Source organism: Notolepis coatsorum, assembly GCF_963971535.1.
Source record: "Notolepis coatsorum genome assembly, chromosome: 4".
Lineage (NCBI taxonomy): Eukaryota > Metazoa > Chordata > Actinopteri > Aulopiformes > Paralepididae > Notolepis > Notolepis coatsorum.
The window spans coordinates 26,225,074-26,248,787 of NC_140168.1; the positions used below are offsets into that span (position 1 = coordinate 26,225,074).

Genomic DNA, 23,714 nt, shown 5'->3' on the forward strand with positions numbered 1-23,714 from the left:
ACCGAATTTGGATGAGCACCAGTTTCCGTTTCCGGTTTCCGGTTTGGGCGATCCGCCGATCGGCCACCAGATGGCGCTCTTGAACCGTTGGAGAGTTGAGAGGGGATCAACAGTAGATCTCAAGTCTCCGTGGGAGAAATATGATTGCGATCACAGATTTTTGAAATATTGATCTCAATGACGTGTTACGGCGTCATTGGCAGAATGAGCATGGCGGGGAATGACGAGTTACGGCGTCCTTGGCGATTAAAGTGTTAATTCGAACCGTTGACGAGTAGTTAAGGTTAGCTTTATGAGAATAGCGCCACCATGAGGCCAGATGACCCCCGAACATCACATGCCTTCTGCACGGCAAATATATTTGTTAACTTTGGTGGAGTATTGCACGTTTGGCCTGAAGGTGCACAAAAGGTCATGGGGTCATCAAAATCAATATGCGTATTCCTATCGCAGTCATGAGTGTGCACTGCAAATTGGAAAATATTCTAATGAAATCTATTCGAGTTATCGCGTTCACAATTAGGATATGAATGTTTGGTTTGATGGTGCTGCTAGAGGACAGGTCATCTAGTCACCAAAATCAATAGGCTTCTTCCGCTAGCGGTCATGAACGTGCACAGCTAAAAACACATTTGTTTAGACAGGCCTTTGGTCATACATAGGCACTCTTTCTTGTCCTCACTGTTCCTATAGTTTTGTTTTAATTAGTGACTGATGATTTTATCTAAATTCTTTTATTCTACTTTTTATCTGGTTTCACTGTTTTTTAACACTTTAAGTGCCGAAAACGTGTTTAGGCGTCTTTCCTAGCCATGCTAAAATTGCAGAGGACGCCCTAACTCGTCTTTAATATCAATATTTCAAAAATCTGTGATCGAAATCATATTTTTCCTCCGCAGCCCTGAGACACAGTGCTGGCCTCCTCTCAACCCTCTAGCGGTTCAAGAGCGCCATCTGGTGGCCGATCGGCAGAAGCGCCAAACAGGAAGTCATGTGGATGAAGTGCTGATCGTCCATATTACTTCCGGGCACTCTCTATAGGTCCCGGGACTCGATCTCGACACAATACATAGCGATCCATTTCCAATAACTCGATAAACAACATGATTTGGACGTATATACTATTATACAACCTGGAAATAGATCACGTATTTCTACATCCCATAATAGGAATATTTCAGTTCCACGCTCATCGTCCAACGGCGCGAGGAAGATACGGTAAGATTCAGCGTTATTTTTGAACGTGTTCGATATAAACTGCTCTGATGATCATATCACCCACACTAGATGAATGATATAACGCTGCCCACGGAATTATAAACGATCCCCCGCCCATCCGGTCATCATCAGATGATACGTAGAAACTTCTAGAAGTACGTCCAATTGAAATTTTTGATCTCGCACAGATTCCTACCAAACTGTATTTCATCATCAATATAATGCATTTGGGGCTATAAATCACGTTCTGGAGAAAGCTGCAGAAAGAGATGAAAACATACTTATACTTTAGACCATATTTTACTATGAATATGTGAATGAAAAAGTTTAACGTTGCTACACAATGAACAATACATATAGGACCTTGAATGGGCCCTAATAATGGCAATCTAGCAATAGAATTAAAAAAGTTATAGCCCTGCAAAGAAGGGGAACTTCTCCATAGACAAATAGAGATGGCAACGGATGGTATATCATGAATTTAGCCTTAGGCAATCAAAGTGTTAACTGCTGTCTGTTGTTGTTGTCATTTATTTCTGACTTTGTTTTTGTTTTTATATACTAAGCTGCAGTGTAATGCACCCTGTGCATTCATGCTGTGAAGGGTGCTATATAAATAAGTCATTCATTCATTCACAGCAAACCGTTTACAATGAAAGATATTTGAGATGAAGTCATTCAAAAACGTAATTTTGGCCTAATGGTGTGTAAGATTACAGTGTTGACAGCTTCCTCTTTGATTGTTATCACCTCCCGTGAAGTCGCTGCGTTGTATTTGTTTGTTGTTTGTTGAGGCAATCTCACTGGCTGTAACACTGTCCCCGCTAATGCATCCGGACAAAAGAATGTACTTGGGGTCGTCGTCTCATATCAGCAGGATGTTTATTTCCATAAACATAGCAACTCATACAGAATGAACAAATTGAAAGTCTTTTAGAGGTAATCGATTAATTAATTCATTAATTAATTGATTCTATCTCTGTCGTTGGTGGTCCTGCTAGATGTTTACTTTACCTACATGTTGTTATAATCATATGAAAACCAGTGATATCTTTCAGGTGGCACTAGAGGAAAGGTCAGGGGGTCACCAAAATCTTCCTCTAGGGGTCATGAATGTGCTCAGACAATTAGAAACGTTTAGAATGAAAGCTATTTGAGATACACTAATTCGAGAATTCAAGGTTTGGCTTGATGATGGCGCTAAAGGAAAGGGTCATGGGGTCACCAAAATCAATAGAGTTCATCCTTGAGGGGTCATGAATGTGCACCACAAAATGTAAAAGATTAAAGGATCTGCTGCGGTGGTTGGGGTGAATTTATAATATCCCCGGCACTCTGGGATATAAATAGGCTTTTGGCTTTTTTCATTCAAAAAGTATGGATCTCGTTCTTGTTTCCTAGAAACAATAGGTCAATAGGCCCTCCTGTTATTATCAATCAAGTTAAATTCCTAAGAAAAATGTAAGTAATTATTTTCTGTCAATGTTTGGAGTAAAAAGATTCCGACATAGATAATATTGACTGGTATTAACACTTTCAGAGCCGGCCGTGTTTTCCTTTTTACCCCCTTGAATGCCCATCAACCACTTCAATGTTGGCGTTAATATCGCCTAATCTATGTTTTAAATTATGTGTCTAATCTGCCCGTCGCTTATCAATGACTCATTTCCAGTCAACATTGTCGAAGCGGATTGTTTTTTTATCGGTTCATTTCCGTTTTATAGCATTTTGAAAAGCCCTCGTTTTCAAGGAAAATTAAAAGATTCTGTGATAAACGCCCTGTACTGGAATATTCTAGAACGTTGTCATTTTTCGGCCTATTTATGAATCGTTTTCAAATAAACGCTAGATTATCGATAGTATATGTGTACGTATGCACGCTGGTGCCGCAAGCTGAAAATCGATTCTCTTAGTTCCTGATCGCTCGCACAGCCAAACAGCCATATCACACATAGGGGAAAAGCTTATATCTCCATGAAAACAGGTCTGATTATCCTAAGACTGGTAAAATAGATTCCTTACCTGAGATCAGATGGTATCCAAAAAGATTATTCCAATTCCTGATCGCCATTCCAAAAATCGATCCTTTTATTGATCCAATGCTACGTACTGTAAAGACATATTACACGCTGTTCTGATGGTCCACAATGACTCCGAGCGGCTCGGGGTACATGCGTGAGAAGTCAAATGTGGATTCCGGAGTTTTTTTTTCACATCCATTTTCATTGAGTCCATTCCAAAAGGGTGCATTGCCATCTGGGAGACGATAGGGGGCGCTTTTTTCACATCTGAGCGCCTGATGGGGCTGGTTTCCCAACGGTGGACTCGGTTGATGAAATATGAATTCAGATCGCTAATAAAAAAAAAAAAATCATGCTAATTGTGCTGGGCATTCAGGGGGCGGACTGATAACACGTGTTCTGTTTCGTTATGGCTCTGCTCAGCATCATACTGCACTGTACTTCACTTCGTGCACAAGCGCTGAATAAAAAATTCCACCATGTACCTTTACATCCCAACATTCGTCTGGCCACACCCCCATCCGCTTACCTTCATAAGCAGGTGTGTGGTCACCTACTCGCCTCCTTCTTCACTTTCACCACAAGGAAGTGCCTTTGGTAGATCCCCACTTGACGAGGTTGTTAGTAGAAGAAAGTTGGAAAACAAAAGAACGGGAAGATACGTTGACATCATATCTTTATTTTCTCTCTCACTATTTTCGAGAAAATACGGCGATATTGTCTTCGTTATTGGAGTGTCTGGAAGATGATGATCATTCTGACCTTCAAACGGCTTTTTCGTATTGGGAGCTCACGCCGCTGACATGCTCCCCAGCTACAGTCCTCCTTACTGCGGCTGGATGGGGTTGCCCTCCGGCCACACAGCTGGACTGTGGGAAACAACGACTGTTGTGAGAAGCGGTTGTTTCCAGGATGGGGTACGTACTGTTTTGCTTGCGAGCTCTGGTTGTTGTTGATGCTGTGGGGGTTAGCTGACAATTTACGAAACGCCGACTCCAGGCTGGGGTCCTCTGCTCCGCTTAAAGGGCGGTCGGAGGATCTTGGTCTGACGCCCATGATGGTCAATCTAGTGGGCCGCGACCAGGTCCTGGTGAACCCAGGATTCTCGAGCGGATGCTTCTCTGTCCCGTGCAGGCCCCATCTTTCATATAAAAATTAAAGTATACCCTAACGAGGAAATGTGGGCATAGGATCTTCTTTATCGGGAGTTCCATGCTCAAAGTCGGCTGCAGCCCAAAATGGGAACTGTGCTGGCCCCGCTGTATGTCTGGATCACCGTTGAAAACTGTGTTCTGACATTCTTTTTCTTTTCCCTCTTAGGGGAGGGACTTGGACAGCGGCCTGTCTGAAGTGTGGCTTGTTATGTCGTTGTGTACAGTTCAGGTGATAGCTGCTTAGCTCGGATAGCTGCTTAGCTGACGTGCTAGTTTGTGGACTACTGTGTTAGCCAGTCAGCTGTTAGCTGCGACGCTAGCCCGCTGTGTTACCAGGCTAGTAAACGTTAGCTTGTTGCTATCAGTCGGATAGCTGCTTAGCTGGCGTGCTAGTTGTGGCCTACTGTGTTAGCCAGTCAGCTGTTAGCTGCGGCGTTAGCTCGCTGTGTTTACCAGGCTAGTAAACGTTAGCTTGTTGCTATCAGTCGAACGGCTGTTAGCTTAATGCTACACTGTTGAACGTTTTCTATGACTATAACATGCCTTAAACACTCTGACTACGACGTCATCTTTGACAGAGGATGTTAGTCGAACCTACACCGGGAGCCCTGCCAGCGAGGACTGCGTCAAACATGGAGAAACGTAGCGGCTGGGTGGCGCAACGATGTTACCCTCGTCGTCAACACAGGGATGCTGTGTTCAACTTCGGTGCCCCGTTAGCCAGATTGCAGTTCTCTTGGCCTGCGCTCAGGGTAGGAAGGTCCCGACCGGACTTTAAACACTTCTTCTTTCCTTCCCATCTAAATGTTTTGTAATAACGATGTTTTCCAAAACGTGTGTTGCTGCAATACATTGAGGATACGACGCGTGTTGTGTGTGAATTGTCTTGTCACTGGTATAGCTTCTCTCTCCATAGAAATCGGGTTGTTGTTTACATGTGTAAAAATGATCTGGTTAGTTGTGATGAGAACATGTGTGTTCATGTAACGTGAACTCACAACTAAGGGGGTTAATTAACCTATGATGCTATGCTTAGTGACATGTGATTGAGGAATGAATTCTTTTCTCAGCCTGTAATGACAATGAACAGTGTGTTCACATATTAACAGGGTTACCTGTTCAACTTGGTCGTATCAAGGGTAAGGAAGGAGGGGTGGTCCCCCCGGTTTCCCTGGGGCTTCCCCACCCTCCTCTCAGACATGTTGTTTACAATATATTGTGTCACTGTGTTTGTGGGGATACGATGTAACCCTCTGCTTAATTGCTGGGGTTGTGCTTTCCGCTTGAGAAACTATTTTTTTCCTAAAGAAAAGATTGTTTGGTCACTTATCATGTGTGCTTGGCAAGGCCTGTGGCCAATACGTAATTGAGGATTCTGTATTCTCTCGTTATGAAAAACGGCATTCCTCTGTAGCAAGAGTGTTCTTTGTCATTTTTTGTTGTGATGAAGGGTTGTGTGTGTCTTGTGATCTACAACTGGGTTAGGTTTGGCCCACAGAAGCACATATGTAAGTCTGGTACCGGGGCTCTTAAAGGGGGCCCTCTCTATTCTGTGTTTTTTCCTTAGTAAAAATCAGATAGCAGGTTAGCACATGAGCTATGTGAAGCTGTTAGATACTTCATGTAGCATGTTATGACTGGGTCATGCTCTGCTTGTCATTACATCGTATCATGGGTGAGGGGTCGTAAAGGGGTGAACTGGTAATCCTTTCCTCCCCCTTTTTCTGTTGGTCAGGGGTAAAACCACCTGTCCTTCAAGGTTCCTGTCACGTTGCTGTTCAGCACGTTACAGGGTAAGAGGGGGGGGGGGGGGGGGGGGAGGGAGTTTCCTGGTCCCACGCCCTGGAAGATTGGGCGTGTGCACCGCAGAAATTCCCCCACCATAGAGTACGTCACTGAGCGCGTCTCTGTTGGTAAGACTTCCGTGAGTTGTTCAGGTCCATGTTATGGATCTGTTTCAGGGAGTTGTTAGGGCTCCTCCTCACGAAGCTCCTCCTCGGGCCTTCTGTGAGTTCGGACTCTCCTTCCCAGTGAGGGAGCCTCCTCAGAGTTCAGAGCCTCCTCCTCAGATTGTCAAGGTGAGTAGAACTTCAAAAAGGAGTTCTGCTCTATTGTATGTGTATTCGATTCAATTCGATTATTGAGTGTGTATTGGTTCAGTGCCTCCTCCTCGGAGAGCCCTAACCCAAGTATTACATAGCTCAATGTTGCAATATGTTCTTTTCAATCTATACAGCTCGCGTGGGAAGTCTCTCTGGGGATTTCCGTCTCCTCCCTATGGCGAGGGTGGTGGGATGTAAAAATGTAAAAAAAAATTACCCTCAGCTGCGTCACATGGGATTCATGTCAGTCTGTGTTTCTTTCTTTTTTAAATAAAAAGAGGAAGGAACATGAAGCACGACGGCTCCGTGTCGTTCTCCCAGGCGACTTGGAGGAACAATGTTTGGTGTCTTGCTAGACTATCCATTGATGTGTTTGGGTCTCGACGCATACAATAGTGCTGGCTCGGTGTGTTCTGTTAAGAATCACGCAGGGGCTAAGTGCGCCTTGGTTGCTTGTTATTAAAACAGCGTTTTTATAGGGCAACTGGGATGGAGTTTTGTCTCTTCCGAGCGCCAGTTTACTAGGTTGTCTCGATGAATTCTCGTTCATATCTGGGGGATGTTAACGGAATAGATCAGAACATAGGTAGAGGGGTCTCACGCCCTTGGGGTGGGCCACTGAGCGCGGTACAAATGGGACCGTCTGGGTGGCGCCCTCTTTTCATGTTTTAGATCGAGACGCATACCTACCCCCTCTTCTGGAGTGGGCATGTCGGCATGGTTAGGGCACGGGACTGGTCTGGTCGCGCTGGTCCAGGTCAGTTAACCCGTTGTCCGCCGGGGATGCAGATCTGCTGTTCTGGTACCCTGAGGGACTTGTGCTTTTTTCGGGGGGAAAATGCCTGGTCGGCCCGGGTGTCACAGGGTTAGGCGTTATGGAGACCCTTTGTTGGGTACATGTTGTACTCTGCACTATCGTAATGGCTTACGGCCATACCAACCTGTACACGCCCGATCTCGTCCGATCTCGGAAGCTAAGCAGGTTCGGGCTGTTGGGGTGGTCTTGGACCTCCTCTGGTAACCCTGTGCTTCCCGAGCCGCCGGGCCCGGTCCGAAGTAATGTTTCGTCGACCCGTAGGCCTGGAATAACCCTTTTTTGAAAACTGAAACACTTGTACTGCGGTATAGCCAGTGTATACCCGCAGGTGTGTTTTGGAGTTTTTTCTTGAGGGGTTATAGGAACAACCACCGTCTGTACAGAGAGGGTGGTTGATTCCCTGGTGTGTTGGAGCAGAGTCAACTCCCGGGTTACCCGGTTGAGTGTGCCCCTGCACGTTCATGACGTCTGCCAATCATGTCAGCCTTCTCTGCCTCGACCCCTCTGGGTGGTTTTTTTTTAATGGAGGCTTTGTCATGGTGATCAACAACGGCAGCATACGCCCCTTCCGCCGGGGGGGCTGTTTTCAGTTGACTCCTTTGGCGCCTGTCTCGTCCGCAGTGCTCCAGGCTCAGGTTACAGCCTGCTGCCTGGTTTCCTTGGTGCACTGCCTGCTTCCGTTGGTTAACCTTTTTTGAGTGCTTACGGCCATGCTGACTGCCTGTTCTGCAGGGTCAGTGTGCCAGGCGGTGTGCTATTGGGGGGAAAGGGCCTGCTCTTGGAGGGGCCTTATCCGAATACGCTGGCGATGTGGGGGGCGGTGTCACTAAGTGACCGCCTGGTGGGGTCTTGATGCCTGGCGTCATTGACCTCTCCGGGCCCCCTTTTTTCAGGGGATCCAGTCCCTTCATTGGGTCTGGGTCTTCCTTCGCGCTCCGCTGCTACAGCCTTGCCACGGGGTTGGGTTGCTCTTGACCCCGTGATTTTGGGGGCAGTAACAAGGGTTGTTCCTTCCGTTCGTTCCCGGGTGGCATGCGGGTTGTGCGTGTGTATAGTCGTGGGGTCAAGCCACGGTCTGCTCACCCTGTGCGTTGAGTTGCTTGAGTTCCTCTTCGCATGGTCGGATCCGTCTCCCTCCTGTAAGCCTCCAATAGGGCGGGTATCCTCCATTAGGGAGGGTCGGGGGGGCTCGGACCTCCCCGGTCTGATGGTTGTGGGGGGCCTCAGCGGGGTACATTTGTCGGGCTATGGCTCTCGCTCAGCCTCCCTTGTGCAGTATGATGCTGAGCGAAGCCATAACGAAACAGAACGTAAGGTTACGTGAGTTATGGTGACGCTCAGCATCAGACGCCGCTGCGGCCCTTGATCTCGCCTTGTGGTGAAAGTTTGGGAAGGAGGCGAGTAGGTGACCACACACCTGCTTATGAAGGTAAGCGGATGGGGGTGTGGCCAGACGAATGTTGGGATGTAAAGGTACATGGTGGAATTTTTTATTCAGTGCTCGTGCACAAAGTGAAGTACAGTGCAGTATGATGCTGAGCGTCACCATAACTCACAGAACTTGGTTATATACATAACCTTACGTTATGTCGTCCGTGGCATCCAAAGTGTTAAGGATGAGGCCGTGGTCATTTTATTCGTTTTTTATTGTCAACAAAGTCTACAGAAATACCAACCTACTGGATAATGGATTTCTTCTATTTACAAGTACGGTCCATCCAGCCAACACCAGACTGCACCTCCTGTCCAGAAGTCAGAGAATGCAATTGCTTCTTGAGGTAGTTCTGCTCCAGGCAGGACTCAAAGCAATCACTGTCACTTCATGAGGTAGTTCCAGGACAAAGCACAGCGGTTGTGGTCAGCCTAACAATGGATCGTACTGACCGACGGTACAGCTATGTGACTTGGTTTAACCCTTTCACTACCACACTACCACCAGTGTGGTAGTGAAATGGTTAACCCGTTGTTGTGTGGTAGTTAAGGGTTAACAAATTCTGGACACCATCAAAACTTGTCTTGAGCTATATCAAACCCCTTTTGGCCGGTGACCCACATCTGGGGTTGAGGTCGCAATTAGGCACCCCGCTGTTTTTCATTGACTAAAAACACACTTCTTCAATCAATATCTGAAGTTAAGAAGAAGAAAGAAAAAAAAACTAACCGTTTTACTAGTATGCATTCTGCTACTAAGGAATCTACCTTGCCAGGGGCGCCCCGGTGGCGCACCACGTAAATACACTTGCAGCGTAATCGCAACGTCCTGGGTTCAAATCCGGTCCAGGACATGTGTTGCATGTCCTCCCCATCTCTCTCCCAATTCCTCTCTGTCCTGTCAATAAAAGCACTTAAAAATGCCCTAAAAATATATATATATAAAAAAAAAGACGAATCTACAGTACCTTGCCTATAGTACTACCTACTATGCTAATATGTCTATACTACTATGCACTCAAGACTGTAGTACTCAAGTTCGACACTGTTTTGACGAACAATGTTACTAACCCTAGCTGCCAGAGTTGTACCCTTCCTGCTGAAAGTACCCGTCAGCTAAAGGACAACATTTTGTGTATTTTTCTTTTACTGTATATTTTTATTCTATTCTTATTCGTAGGCAATTTGTTTTGTTATTCTTATTCGTGACTTGTTCTGTCTAAATGTTTAATGTGAGCGATTTGTAGTGTCAAAACTCCCTCGGGATAATAAAAGTATTTCTATTCTATTCTAAATGTAAAATGTTTTAGCGGGCCACAAACCAAAACACTGTGACAAAACACTGTATCACCAGCACACTTGTCGGCATCGAAACATCCCTTGTCAAACCGGCGTCTACCTGCCTGAATCAGCACAGGCCAGCATCGTGTTCTCAGCAGCGGACTTTGTTTCCTTCTATTTTCCAACTCTGCCATCCTCCAGCAGGATATTGAAGACGCTTTCGTGTTTACAGTGCCACTGGCCGTCTGCTCCCGGTTAGCTAAGTATAGACTCACCTTCCGGGTGGAACGAGGATCGCGGGTCTGTATGAATCGGAGGTGACACTGCGGAGAGAGCCGCCGCGCCGCCTCAATTTCCCCATCCTCAGATCTCGCCTCTGAATTAGTCTCGTTTTGACGAAGTTTGACAGCTCCAATCCAGAACCGTTCGAGCCAAAGCACCGTCAGCTTGGTGGGGAGTGATTTATATGCTCAGTTTAACAAGCCCCCCTTCCCCCCCAAGGCAGGTAGACAGAGAGCTAGACAGATAATAATGTGAGGGAGTGTGTGTGTGTGTGTGTGTGTGCGGGCACATGTGTGTGATGATGAACGACGCCATCGTCAATCTCCCCCCACCCGTTACTCACACCGTCTCTCTGCCGTGGGACGTGAAGACTTATGTGTGCCTGCCGCCTTCGAAGTGGGCTGCGTGCCCTATTGGGAGTTCACTAGTCAATAAAGATAGTGTTTATCCACCGTCTCCGCTTCTCCACCCTTCGTCCTTCACCTCTAGACGTATCTAATCTCTGCTTACAAGCGTATGGTTATGGAAGATGAGGATGATGATGATGATAATAATAATAATAACTTTATTTGTATAGCACTTTTCATACAGAGGTTGCAGTTCAAAGTGCTTCACAACAGTAAAAAATACAGGCATAAGCGAGCATAAAAAGATAGACAGGTAGAATCACAGTGTTTCACATTAGGATCTAGCATCCCAATAGGCTCTCCGCTTACAGTTTTCAGTAACACAAATAGTAAAAATAGTTTAAAATTATTCAGTTTAAAAATAGTAAAAAAATATATATAAAATAGAACAGACATAAAAAATACAGGCATGAGCGAGCATAGCAAGATATGGCAAATCACAGTGTTTCACATTTGGATCTAGCATCCTAATAGGCTCTCTATTCAGTAATACTCCTGTAATTCCCAAGATACTTCCCAGTACATATTGCTGTAACTTTAGTGATATTAGATCACAGGGACACGAACCCACACTGTAACTTTAGTGATACTAGATCACAGGGACTCGAACCCACACTGTAACTTTAGTGATACTAGATCACATGATGATGATGATGATGATGATGATGCAGGCACACGTGGCGTAGATGTTCTCTTTCCTTCCATCTCGCCCCGTAGATGGGGGGCTAGTGGTCCGTATCCGCTTCCATTCGCTTGTGCTGAGCTATAGGCTAGCTTGCGGCCGGATAGCTTTTTTTTTTTTTTATCTACTTTTTCTCCCCATTTTTTCAATTTTTTCTCCCGTCCCCCAATTTCGTATTTTCCAATTCTATCCTCCCCTGTCTCGAACGCTGTTAGGCCATGCCTCCCACTGGCCGGCTGCAATGTGGACGAAGCCTTGCATCACGTGTCCCCTCCGGTACACGAGGAGGCAGCCGTCGCATCTTTTCACCTGCACAGCGCGATCTCTCAGCGGCGAGGGTCTGCGTGGGAGGGACACGCCGACACGTCGCCCCCGTTGCTTCCTGATTCTGCTGTGCAGGCGCACCAACCGACCTGTAGGAGTCGCTGTCCACAACGTCCGATCCCCACCCACCAGCTTCCCAAGTTCCCACCCCCTAATACTGCCAATTGTATTAGTATGAACGACCAGCCAAGCTGGTAGCAACGCAGAGAGCTGGGCTCGAACCCAGCATATCCTGCGTTGGTGGCGAGCGCCTTGCCCACTGCGCCACCTAGCCGCACGGCCGGATAGCTTTTCTAGTGAACGGATGTGGTTTTCATGTTATTCCCCACCATGAATTGTCCAGAGAATAATACAATGGAGCCGGGTGCAGGAGGCAGGCTGAAGTGCTGACCGTCATGGCACTACTGCATGTGGTTGCCCTGAAGAACGCTTTGCCCCACTAGAGAGAGGAGTCCTAACCTTCTTATACCTGGATACGCCAGGATATTAGCCCAGTGCCCTGGAGAGCTGGTTCATCCTGTGCTTCAGGCTTCAGCTGGCTGTGAGTGAACCTCAATAGCAGGGCTGATGAGCCAAAGCACCAGGGATAAAGAAGGATATGGCCTTTGTGCCTCAATGCAATATTTATACTGAGGTGGAACTTATTCACATGTTAGTGTGCTGCACAGCTAGCCACCAATAGTATTATGTCTTTTTTATTAACACTAGCACAGCCATGGAGAAAATGTCACTAATTCCCGCCAGGAACGGGTCAGATGACCCGACATCTTATATGAGAAATATGAGAAAAATAAACAGTGTAAACTATATAATTACCTCTGAATATAAAAGTATGAGGTTTACCACAATGAAATGTACTGTAGGTTTGAGTGACATAATTCTTTATTTTTTTTTAAGAATAAAAAAATATATATATATATTATAATATATATATATTTTTTGGATGGAAGAGCCACACATTGACGGGCAAAGAGCCACATGCGGCTCGCGAGCCACAGGTTGGCAACCCCTGCGCTAGACACTCGCAAAGTGCTGTGACTTTCGTCTGTTCCAACGGCCATATTATGTGGAATAACGTTCTAATTACATTTTCCTGAAGTCATTTTGAAATTTCAGAAACCGTGCCACATAAAACGGGTACTTTTAGGAAAAGTCATTGAGTGACAGAGCTGGAGCTCGACCGAGTGACGAGGATACATTTATTGAAAATGCCTAGGGGTCATTTGACCCCTTGTCGGCTGTGCTAGTGTTAAAGAAATTATTTACATGTATGTGGAAGAGCCAATAGACCTGTTCGCTGTTTACAAACATACCGCGTTCGAGCCAATCAGCCATACCAACTGAGTCACGTGACTAAGTTGCCCCCTACCTGCGCGAGCTGCTGCGCTAAAAAGGTACGACGGGGCTCTATGGAGAAACCATGACACTCCCCTGACTGAAAGTTGTTTCAAACTAAAACGTCTGGATGTCATTTTGCCAAATCAGCATGGCTGTGAGTGTGAGTCTTTCACCTTTTTAGTTTAGTTTAGTTTTACACTTCTAGCTTTGGCATGGATTGATTGTTTAGATCGCTAGCATGGCTAACAAAATGCAAATATATTGTAGTCTGCCCCGTTGTTCTGACCAGGATTACGTTCCTGTTGCCCCCTTGATGGGCGCACACACTGAGTCTGACGTATACAGCGAACAGGTCTATGGCGAGCCTGACAGTCAGCTGGTTGGTGGGACATGTAGCTCCTGATGCCCAGTGAGTTAACGAGGCATTGGCGACACCTGTGGTGTCCCAGATCTGCTCGAATGGCTCGGGATTCATTTACGTTAATTTAGGCGTGCTGCTGTTGCTGTTGCTGCTGCTGCTGCTTAGGGTTGGGTACCGTTCACATTTGAACCGATACCGGTACCGGTAGCTGTGAATCGATACCGGTACCCAACGGTAAATTTTTTCTGTACTTTAGTCTCTAAACATGTTATCTAGCAACCTCAGTTGTAATTTTTTTTCCAAACTTCAAATAATTTATTATCATTATTATTTATTTAGAACAAGTTGATTGCAGCGAGCATTGTCTGCATCTAGCTTTGTAAAGTGTAACAACAACACTTGCGACCGTTTTTGGCTTGCCATTGCCCCGGCTGCTTTGTTGTTGAATCAAGTCAAATCCTAGGTAAGCGCGTATTGTGTGCATGAATGTTGACGTGAACGTGTGTGGCACACTTCATAGTTTTTGTTTTGCGGTAAGTGAAACGTTGATTTTCTTTTATTTTTTATTTTTTTTAGATTTTTTTTTCAGTACCAAAAAGTTGGCACCGGTGGATCTCACGTGAATCGGTACTCTGTAGTACCGACGTGATTTGGTCGGTACCCTTAAAAGTACCGATTTCGGTACCCATCCCTACTGCTGCTGTTGTTGTTGTCATCTGAAATTGTCTACTGTTTGTTTATATGTAGTAACGCCTGTGTCTGCTTACATGTATTCTTGTAATACAGTACGTCTGTTTGGTTTGTTTATGTTCCTCCTCTGTTTTGAAGATCTGTTTTTGAGCGTTGTACATTATAATTTCTATTTACTCTACCAAACGGGGCAAGTAAAGAAACTTGAACTTGTAAACTTGAACTTGAAGTTTTTGGTTTGTTTCAGTTTGGAGGAGGATTTTGGTCGGAAAAGGTTTTTGTTGTTTATGAGTCCACGTTTATGCGTTTATTTAGTATTTGTGTTTGAATAAAGGACCGTGCTGGCCATTTTGAGCCTTTTGGCCTCTGGCTCTCCTCGATCCCGTCGCAATGTACACTCATTATAAAGTAATAAAAGTATATACAAATAGTGATGCGGCCTAATAACTCATTATACAGTTTTACAGTCACTTTTCTTATTCTCTAATACTACATTTAAAGATTTAGGCTAATCAAGTAATCCAAATCAACCCTGTTCTTTTTGTCCTGTGCAGCTCTCTGTAGTGATATCACTGTACTCACCTGTTTCCCTTCATAAGAACACGCTAAAAGTCATTTCTAACACATTCGCAAACTACTGTGGATGAGATCCAATATTTTCAACGAGTCAGAGGCTCCATAAACGACCCTAACCGCTGTGTTAAAGTGTGACATTTGGAACGCTGTCATATCAGGGATAGCTGCGCCAGACAGTATTGATGCCTCAGTAGTAGATGCTAAATGTGTGTACGTGTGTGTTTTCCTTTGTGTTTGTGTATGTATGAAGATACAGGTATGCATGTGTATAATTATGATAATCTTTGTGCATAATACCAGTTGTGTGTTTATTCGGATCTCCATTTACTGTCACCTAGGCAACAGCTATTCTTCCTGGCGTCCACATGGAACAAAACAAAAACATACATACTCCGTACATACTACCTATATTTCCAAAAACGTGTGTGAGCGTGTGCAATGTGCGAAAGCTGGGGCTCATTTCCACTGACGTCGGAGACGAGGCACCTGCGTCATTATCTGAGGATAGTCTGAGAGGAGCAACCCCAGCGCTGGAGCGCCACGTAGCTGCTGATGATATATATATATATATAACCGTGATCATTCTCTAATTACAGTCCACATGTTCTCACACGTGTTTACAGAAATGTCAGCTACGTTTGATCAACCAGCAGCAGGCTGTAGCACTAGCAGTGTCATCGGTCTCTCGTCAGACTTATAATCGGAACACACCCTCCTCCTCCTCCTCCTCTCCTCTCTAAATATAATACATTTGCAGGACTTGCTAACGCTAATCACACACTATCGGTTTGAGCTTGAAATTATATTTGAAACCGTTCTGCTCTAATATGCCCATCCGTGCCAGTTAAAGAGGCCATATTACGCTTTTTATATTCCCCCCTCACCTTTAGTGTGTCATATACTGTAGCCGCAGGTGCATGTATAACGTCTGCAGGGTTACAAAGTCCAAAGCAGCATTTTGGTAGCTGATTTAGATTTTTTGTCTTGCACATGCACATTCGTTTTAGTCACATTTTAGTCATTTTAATTACTAAATGTGTCTTGGTGACAACAAGGTAAAGACATATCCATAACTTCTAGTGTTCTGTAGCCAGACACACATGGTACATGATGTTGATGTATGATGTTCTAACTGCGTTTTATGTCTGTGGTTTGTGTGTGTGTGTGTGTGGTTTGTGTGTGTGTGTGTGTGTGTGTGTTTGCTGACTGGGTGATGTTGTGTGATGTCGTCTCAGATGGGATCAGTGTGACGGGTCTGCCAATCTCCAGCCCGCTGCGCCAAGTCCTCAAAGCCAGGGCGGAGACCAGGCCGTTTGGCAGCGAGTCCAGCAAGGCGGAGTACAACCACATCAAGGTAGGAAAACAAGGTCACGTAGTGTCATATAATATGCCAAGCAGACATGGTGACATTAAACATTACACCACGTCCCGTGCGACACCCGCCACTAGGGGCAGAGTGGCTGAGCCTTGAGTGCGGATGTGTGACTGACCGAGTGAGTTGAGTGTATGAGGTGCTTCACATCTAATAACCAGAAGAATGCGCTGTCAAGGCGTCGGTGGCTCAGGAGGCGGAGCGGTCGTCTGGTAATCAGAAGAGCTGCCCTCTTTTCTTGATCCTCCAATCACAACTGTTGCTTCCCTCGGACAAACGTTCAGACCCGCCCCTTTACAGACCCAGGCTGTGAATCCGTGTGTTCGGCATTCAACAACGGTGATACTGACTCACATCACACTGATATTACAAAGATATTTCTCGAGTTTGGTGCATTGTTTTTGTGACTGTACGACTAAAGGCCTCTACATGCTACAGCAACTTCAAAGCAACTTCAACTTAACAGGCTCAGGAGATGTGCTAATTTGGAAATGTAAAAGTGTTGTGTGATGGCTGCGCCAGAGAAAAGAAGGTTTCCTCTTCTCGGGGTCGTGCATGTTCACAGTAAATCTTATGTGCCATCTGGACTTTCAAGAGATCTTGTTCACAAACAAACAGAGAGACAAACATAAACAAACAGGGGCGAAAACATAACAGGGTGTGTTTGTTTGTGTATTTGCAGTGAGCCGAGGTAAGACTCCTGCATTATTATTAAACCCCAGAGCCACAGTTGAGAAGGACCAGAGAGAGAGAGAGAGAGAGAGAGAGAGAGAGAGAGAGAGAAAGAGAGAGAGAGAGAGAGAGAGAGAGAGAGAGGGAGAGAGGGAGAGAGGGAGGGGGAGGGGGAGGGAGAGGGGGAGGGGGAGGGAGAGAGAACGGTACTTGTAATAACAATTTATTTGATATTTCAGTTGTAAAAAGTCCAAACTTCCTTGTCTAGTAAATATTAGTCTTATACTAAATATTTAAAGGTACAGAAATGTGGTACCGATTGATCTAGCGTGCATCGCTACTCGGTCGTACCGATGTAATTCGGTCGGTACCCTTAAAAGTACCAAGTTCGGTAGCCGACCCGAGTCTCCACCAGATCAGACGAGGACGCGGCCAGGGGGACGCGGCTAGGGACTCACCTGGCTGCTCACTGGGTCACCTAGCAACGGACTCTCTTCCCATTGCAACCAATCAAAGAAATGAAACATTCCTAGCGTGGAATGCACCTGATTGGATAAACACGCTGCTAGATGGGCCTGGTCCTCTGCTCCCCGTTTCCAAATAGGAAAAAAAAACACGGCGGCTTGCTCATAAACCTTCTCTTTTTCCACCCAAAGGGTTAATTAAAATAGGTTTCTGGTAACATTTTGTGGGAGAGATATGCAATGCCACCGCTTCTTTTTCCCCCTTCGTTTTAGAACTACAGTACATCGCCTATTTTGGCAGTTTGGGTTCCAAGTTCTGTGAGCCAGGCTCGACGGATACATTTGCATAATGTTGAAAATGTTTTTACTTTATGCAAATGAATACCGGCGGAGCCACCAAAACTCCCTCCAGGCGATGTTGTACAGTATTTACTTTCACTTTCACTTTGACTCTCTTGTAGCCATGGAAAGAAATTAAGTGAGTGTCTTATTTGTTTTGGTGTGCAGGGACTTATTACACCTCCATGGTGGGACTGTAAAGGCTTATGTTTTATTGAAAGACAGCGTATAAACACCACTGCGTCTGTGAGTTCTTATGGTTTATTGAAAGACAGCGTATAAACACTGCTATAAATGGGGGCGACAGAGGTAGGGCAGTCGTCTGGTAATCTGGAGGTTCCCGGTTCGATTCCCGCTCCTCCCGGGCAGCGTGTCAAAGTGTCCTTGAGCAATACTCTTAACCCCTAATTGCTCCCGATGAGCAGGTTGGCACCTTGCATGGTTGCCTCCGCCGTCGGTGTGTGAATGTGTGAGTGAATGGGTCAAATGTGAGGAACAAATTGTAAAGCGCTTTGGATAAAAGCTGCTATATACATGCAACCATTTACCACTGTGTGAGTTCTTATGGTTTATTGAAAGACAGCATATAAACACCACTGTGAGTTCTCATGGTGTATTGAAAGACAGAAAACAAGATAACGGAAAGACTGAAAGCGGATTAACTGGATGAAAAGAATGAAACTGGAGGACGTGGCTTCTGCAAATGTAGCTGCTGTCAGCAGTACAGTCAGGCGGGTGTTCTTTATTCTCACAGCCCTCGGCTGGCGGTGATACTTTTGGTAACCTGTAACCTTCTAGCCGAGGCTACTTGTTGATGCTGGGGGGATGCAGCAGCATAGACAAGGCTAGATGACTCACCCGGTTGCCACATGGTGGCCATCTTGCCACAGGCAGCACTCCCACTCATAACAACATGAATGTCTATGGTGCTGCATGTACTGTACTATTGAAATAACCATGGCTTGCTACATTTTCAACCGACTTTCAAACGATTTGGTTTGTTATAAACGTCAGAGATGTAGTTATCATACTGCATACTTATAATGGACTTTCATATGAAAATTATTTCAATTATTCAAAAATTATGTCCAAGCATCCTGAATTCATAGCCACATTAATAACGTTTGTAATAATGTTGCACCATCTAGTTATATACTGTATATCTATGGCATGCAGTACCAGAGACTAACCAGGTCCTCACTTGGGCTGCACAAGGCGCTGCATTGGCTGTCTTGCCCCCCCCCCCCCCCCCCCCCCCCCCCCCAAGGAGATTGGAGCGGGCACAGGCTCCATTCACTCCAATGACAGATGCAGAGGTTTTGGTCGCATGTATGAAGGTTTTCTGGGCAGACTCGTAGATCCGGCAAAAAAGGGTCTGTTTGAGACTCGTCCAGCGATCTCACAGTGTTAACGATGCCGCTGGTGTAAAGGTCCATTTTCATCCTGTTGGCACTGCTTTCTATGACTTATCTTTTCTTATCTACTATCTTTGGCATTTAGACTAGGAGAGTCACTGCCCCTTACGTGAGCACAGCCAGCACAATTTCCATGAGCCAAATAAATGTTCGTCCTCTTCCTCTTGCTTCTTAAAAATGACTGTTACCTAAATAAATAACAACATGTAGATTAGATTAGATTAGATTCCAATTTATTGTCATTATACAGCACAAGTACAGTAAAACGAAAAGAGGTTTGGCATCCAACCAGAGTGCAAATGTAAGTAAAGTGCAATAGTAATATACATCGTACAGGTGATTACATTGGGTATAAAATATATAAATTAGGGGCGGCTACGTGGCGTAGTGGGCAAGGCGCTCGCCACGAATGACGGAGACGCTGGGCTTGCCTGTTCGAGCCCAGCGCTCCACATTGCTTTCAGTTTAGCTGGTCGTTCATACTAATACACATTGGCCGTATTAGGGGGTGGGGAACTGATGGGTGGGGATCGGGCGTTGTGGACAGCGACTCCTACAGGTCGGTTGGTGCGCCTGCGCAGTAGAATCAGGAAGTGTCGGGGGCAGCGTGAGCCTCCCACGCGTTACTCCTCGACACTGAGAGATCGAGCTGCGCAGGTGAAAAGATGCGACTGCTGTTACCTCAAGTACCGGAGGGGACTTGTGCTATGTATGACTTAGTCCACATTGCAGCCGGCTTGTGGGAGGCAAGAAACAGCGTTCGTGACAGGGGAGGGTTGAATTGGATGATACGAAATTGGGATGGGAGAAAATATAGAAAATGGGAGAAAAAGTGGATCAAAAATATATATATATAAATTAGTACTACTGGGTGTAGTGCTAATCAGATTTTGTACAGAGTTGTAGTATTAATATGTACAGTGATACAGGTATAAAGACACTATGGTAATAAGGGCGGCTACGTGGCGTAGTGGGCAAGGCGCTCGCCACGAAATGCTGGAGACACTGGGCTCGTCAGTTCGAGCCCAGCGCTCCACATTTGCTTTCAGTTTAGCTGGTCGTCCGTACTAATACACATTGGCCGTATTAGGGGGTGGGAAACTGATGGGTGGGGATCGGGCGTTGTGGACAGCGACTCCTACAGGTCGGTTGGTGCGCCTGCGCAGTAGAATCAGGAAGTGTCGGGGGCAGCGTGAGCCTCCCACGCGTTACTCCTCGCCACTGAGAGATCGAGCTGCGCAGGTGAAAAGATGCGACTGCTGTTACCTCAAGTACCGGAGGGGACTTGTGCTATGTATGACTTAGTCCACATTGCAGCCGGCTTGTGGGAGGCAAGAAACAGCGTCCGTGACAGGGGAGGGTTGAATTGGAAGATACGAAATTGGGATGGGAGAAAATATAGAAAAGAAAATGGGAGAAAAAGTGAAAAAAAAAAAAGACACTATGGTAATAAGTCGTACTGGCCAGCAGCGTAACTAGTAAGAGTAGGTAAGGGATATGTACAGATATAGATATAGTATCTACAGATATGTAAAACGGGTTATTTGCAAGTACAGACAGGTGTGAATATATATATATATATATATATATACAGTAATAATAAAAAAAGATTAAGATATATACAGCATTATTGTACATGCTATCATGTCACAGAGTTATATGGTTTATCTGCAGGTGTATAAGTAGGTATATAGAAGGATTATATGCAGGTATATTCGGACAGATGTTTGTTTGGTAAGTTTCAAGTTTCTTTAATAGTTGTCATACAGAAGTACAGAATACTTTCATACAAAATGCTTCTTACTGTTACGCTCCAGAGACTGTGCTAGACAAGATAGTATCAAATAACATAGTATAGCATGTAATTTAGAAGTAGAAAATGAGGTCACAGTGTTCAGTATAGACATATGTACAATGTTTGATGCAGAATAGACGTAACTGAGTTACCATATAATATACAATACTATGCAGTGTACTAATGTACAGTACTATATAGTGCAAAGCAGAAATGGGATGAGGTACAATTTAGGTACAATTTACAGTAAGGTGTACGAGTTGTAGTGCAATCCTTCATCAATAAATATAAAGTGTGGGGAGTGGGTGCTACAGTGTGTTTGTTTAAAGTGGGTGTGTGCTATAAAGTGTGTGGAGTGGGTGCTACAGTGTGTTTGTTTAAAGTGAGTGTGTGCGTGTGGGTGTGTGTGCTATGTGCGTTTGGTGGTTGTTGTTGTGTAGTGTTCATTGTTCGTTTAGCAGCCTGATGGCCTGGGGATAGAAGCTTCTTCTGAGTTATTCTGTGCTCGCCTTGAGACTCCGGTATCGCTTGCCTGACCGCAGCAGTTCAAAGAGGCAGTTGTTCGGGTGACTGGAGTCTTTAATGATTCTCTTAGCCTTGCCCTTGCAACGCTTGTTGTAAATGTTCTGGAGGGTGGGGAGCCCCCCTCCAATTGTGCGTTCGGCTGAACGTGTCACTCTTTGTAGTCTGCTTCGGTCTTGTGCAGTGCTATTCCCAAACCAGGAGGTGATGTTGCCAGTCAAGATGCTCTCTATTGTACATGAGTAGAAGTTCTTAAGGATCTTCTGACTGACTTGGAACTTCCTTAGGCGCCTGAGGAAGTAGAGGCGTTGTCGTGCCTTCTTCACAACACTGTCAATGTGTGTGGTCCATGTCAAGTCCTCGGATATGTAGGCTCCGAGGTACTTAAAGCTGTTGACTCTCTCAACCGGTGCCCCGTCGATGCTGAGGGGGCTGTAGTCCTTGACCCCCGACCTCCTGAAGTCCACAATCATCTCCTTTGTTTTTCTGACGTTCAGGGAGAGGCTGTTTTCCTGGCACCATCCCGCCAGGACCTTGACCTCTTCCAGGTAGGCCCTCTCGTCGTTGGCAGAGATCAGGCCCACCACCACTGTGTCGTCAGCAAATTTGATGATTGTATTGCTACTCCGCTGAGCCACACAGTTGTGTGTGTACAGGGAGTAGAGGAGGGGACTCAGAACACAGCCCTGGGGGGCCCCTATGTTGAGGGTGATGGATGAGGAGGTGCAGTTGCCTGCTCTCACCACCTGGGGTCTGCCAGTCCGGAAGTCCAAGACCCACTGGCAGAGGTCATAGTTCAAGCCCAGGTCCCTGAGCTTGGCTATGAGTATGGAGGGGACTATGGTATTGAATGCCGAGCTGTAGTCGATGAATAGCATTCTCACATAGTTCCCCTGCCTCTTGTCCAGGTGTGATGCTGCTGTGTGCAGCACATGGGCTATGGCGTCCTCCGTGGACCTGTTGGGGCGGTATGCAAATTGCAGGGGGTCCATGTTGATGGGGAGGGAGGAGCAGATGTAGCCCTTTACTAGCTTCTCAAAGCACTTCATGGCTATGGAGGTGAGAGCTACAGGGTAGTCTACTGAATGAAAGCCACGGTCAGTGTCAACTGTATTTACCACCAGGATTCCCATAAAGTGAATAGAAACGCTCTGGGCGATGAGCGGACCGATTCTATCAAGGTACCGTAATCAATCGACCTAGATGTCTCGTGATTTTCCACGTGTTCCATATAGACTAAATACATTGTTCTATGTAGCCAATGGCACTTGTTGTTTGCGCTCAGGCAGGTCTCTGTGTGACGCGGATATCCGAGGTAGGAAGAGTTGAGTCGGCATAGCAATGATACGAGAAGGCATGAGACGTGATAATGTTACCCAGAGATTTGGTGTCGAGGGAGAAGAGGAGGGATCCAAGGACGGAGCCCTGAGGGACACCCGTCTGCAGGGGGGCGGGGGGCCGACAGGGACCCTCTCCATGACACTTGGTAGGAGCGGTCGCTGAGGTATGATGTCAGTGCAGCGCCAGCCACTCCCATTCCTGCGAGGGACGCGAGGAGGATCTGATAGTTGACTTGTTGTTTGCGCTCAGGCAGGTCTTGGTGTGCGACACGCATGGCGGGGCTGGAGCTCTCCTCTCCTCACGTGCGTACACAGCTTCCATGACTCATTAGATCAGCCTGGTTCACTCCGTCATAATGGATGTGCAGATACTATACAATGTGATAGGAGTGCATGCAGGTCATTCGATAAAATATATATCAGCCAAATAATGTCCTTTCGTTTAGTCATCATTGGCATTATCGTTTAGTTTTTATCCGTTAGCGAAAATGGTAATACATTTTGTTGTAGTTTTTGTTACTAAAAAGGGTAATTTTTATTTATTTAGTTAGTAGTTAGTTAGTATGGTCTCGTCTTTGTCATTTGTCTTTTCTTCCGTTAATAACTATGCCACTATGTAACACAGTAGTTTACTCTTGGCATTTATGTCTATTTATGTTCATTATTGTAATATACATCTTAAAAAATATATACGCCCTGGTCTGACGCCTGACTTGCGTGTCTCTGTAAAAACAAAAACAAAAAGTATAATAATAAATAATTCCGCTCGTAAACTCTTTTCTGTCTCTATTTTTTTAACGAAAATATGTCTATTTAATAAGAAATAAGATATACAATTGATGGATCTGATCTGTAATGCCTAGTTTTACAATTTGATCTAATTTGGTGAACCAGGAAGTACAACCACAGGGGAGAATTAGCATATGTACAGCTGTGACTAGGTGTTTTTTTTTTACCATAAAAACATGCAAATGTTTGTAAATAGGCCACAGGAATAAAAAAAAAAGGAGTCAAAGCGCTTTTGGTGCACGTGTGTCCGTTCGTTCATTTAAAACTGTATTCGGGCCTCAGAAAGAGAAGCACAGAGAAATTTAATTATAGATAGTGTCAC

The 23,714-nt window shown here is 45.4% G+C and overlaps 1 protein-coding gene across 1 annotated transcript in view; it reads left to right on the forward strand.

Moving 5' to 3' along the window:
- trappc9 (trafficking protein particle complex subunit 9) overlaps nt 1-23,714 on the forward strand; it is a 698,770-nt gene that overhangs the window by 236,962 nt on the left and 438,094 nt on the right. The window contains exon 17 of the mRNA XM_084311886.1: nt 15,920-16,038. Within this exon, the coding sequence (XP_084168012.1) occupies nt 15,920-16,038 (119 nt within the window). The remainder of the gene's footprint in view (nt 1-15,919; nt 16,039-23,714) is intronic.